At 49.2% G+C, this 1,824-nt stretch overlaps 1 protein-coding gene across 1 annotated transcript in view; it reads right to left on the bottom strand.

The window, feature by feature from the left end:
* Positions 1–240: 240 nt before the first annotated feature.
* Cytl1 (cytokine like 1) overlaps positions 241–1,824 on the bottom strand; it is a 4,660-nt gene continuing 3,076 nt past the window's right edge. The window contains exons 4-5 of the mRNA XM_021163624.1: positions 885–996; positions 241–330 (exon numbers count right to left, since the gene is read on the bottom strand). Coding sequence (XP_021019283.1) covers positions 913–996 — 84 coding nt within the window. The 3' untranslated portion in view covers positions 241–330; positions 885–912. The remainder of the gene's footprint in view (positions 331–884; positions 997–1,824) is intronic.

The following is a 1,824-nucleotide window of genomic DNA, read 5'->3' as shown; positions in this document are numbered from 1 at the left end:
CTCCCCACTCAACAGCTGGTGACCTTGAGCAAGTCAAGTCACTCAACACACCATTATTTTCCTTCAATATCCATCCCAGATATGTAAGAGCTGAGCCTTGTGACTGGGGCACTTGTGACAGGGTAGTGCCCTCCCACCCCCGTGGGTACAGTGCAATCTCTTCCCAATGGTTACATCCAAAGGGACATTATGTCACTAGAAGAAGTTAGAGCATCTCACAACCTCTTAGGTACAGCCATTTATACATGTAGGGTGAAGCAGACTGAGACATGGGCTTGATGGAGAAGAATCAACAACTGCATCATGGGAAGGTGCATCACAGCAGGTGCTCTGCGGAAAAGTGAGGAAAACCCATCTATGGCCACTGTGAAGTAAGACAGCAGCACCCCTCCTCCTCACGACAGAGGTTTATTTGGTTTTCATCACCCTTCAGTGAAAGGGTGGCTCGTTTACACTACATAAAAGCCTTGTAAATGTATCGCAAAAGCAGTAAAAACACTTTAAAATGAGAAAGAGGCAGGAAAGCTTGCACAGGAAGAAGGAAGCATAAAGTTGAAGGCCCTGTAGGTGTAAGCAGAGACCAGACAGAAGAGTGGTCCCATTATTTCATTAAAACAGTCACAAAGGCATGAGATTTTGCTGTTCCTAAGGTGCTTGCTCTCCAAAGAGAAGCCAGTGTGCACTTTCCTCTTTGTGCCTCTGATATTCCAATGAGACACCTAGGAGCTGAGCTTCCAACCTGTGCACAAAGCATGCCCAGAGGTAGGACCCTCACTGGTGTTTCAGAAGCTAGAGAGACATGTGGCAGGTCTAACAGAGGCACTAAAAGTAGACCTCGGTGTGTGTGGGGGGTGTAACTCTGGACAACTGGCCCAACTTCAGACCTCTGGGTTGTTCTTCTGGTCCACCTGCTTAGCTCTGCCAGTCTGGAGGACCCGTGGCCTCGGGAATTGGGTATTCTAAGGCACTGCAGTCATCTGAGAGGAATACCAAGTCCTGGAAAAGACAAGCAAGCACTGTTGCCGCCGGTGTCTCTGGAGCATGTAGGCAATGCTAGGTCTGCTGTCACCTCCCAAGGCTGTCTGAGCATCCCTGGTGCGTAGAAATATACCTCTGTGCCAAGGAGGGCAGGCACTTTCCCTTTTCACATTCTCATTGGCATTTACTCAGGCTTTGGTTGACCAGATGGACATATGACTGGGTGGGTGCATAGGATGAATGGGTGTAGCCACTCCAGAACCAGTTCCCACCTCCAGCCACTCCAGGCAGTGCACACTGTGCACCAGAAGGCACTCTGCTAATGTCACCTTCCCTTCTCCACAACAAACCAGGGGAGTTCAGGAGCGAAAAGGGATGTCATAGGGAAAGCGTCAGCAAGCTAAGAACTCGTGGTGGTGGTGGTGGGATGCTTACTTGGCTAGGCTGGTGTCTTCATGTGTACACAGGTACTCCCCCATGCATTTCCCCTCATACGCAGACATACACATACACAAGGGGGAGACTGAGGAGATAACTCAGTAGGCAAACCCATGTTCTGCACAAGCTTGAAGACCTGAGTTTAATTTCCAGGACCCATGTAAGAGGCTGTGCAAGGCTATGCATGTTTAATGCCAGTATTGTGGGGGGGGATATTTGGGGTTTATTGTCTGCCAGCTTAGCTCAAGGAAACAGGCAGAGAATATCACAGCAAGACACTTGATGTCCTCCTGCTGGACTCCACTTGTCAATATATACCACGCAGTCATATTCTGTGTGTGTGTGTGTGTGTGTGTGTGTCTGTCTCTCTCTCTCTCTCTCTCTCTCTCACACACACACACACACACA

The sequence above is a fragment of the Mus caroli genome, chromosome 5, assembly GCF_900094665.2.
Source record: "Mus caroli chromosome 5, CAROLI_EIJ_v1.1, whole genome shotgun sequence".
In the NCBI taxonomy this organism is placed as follows: Eukaryota; Metazoa; Chordata; class Mammalia; order Rodentia; family Muridae; genus Mus; species Mus caroli.
This window is presented reverse-complemented; position numbering and strand designations above follow the sequence as displayed.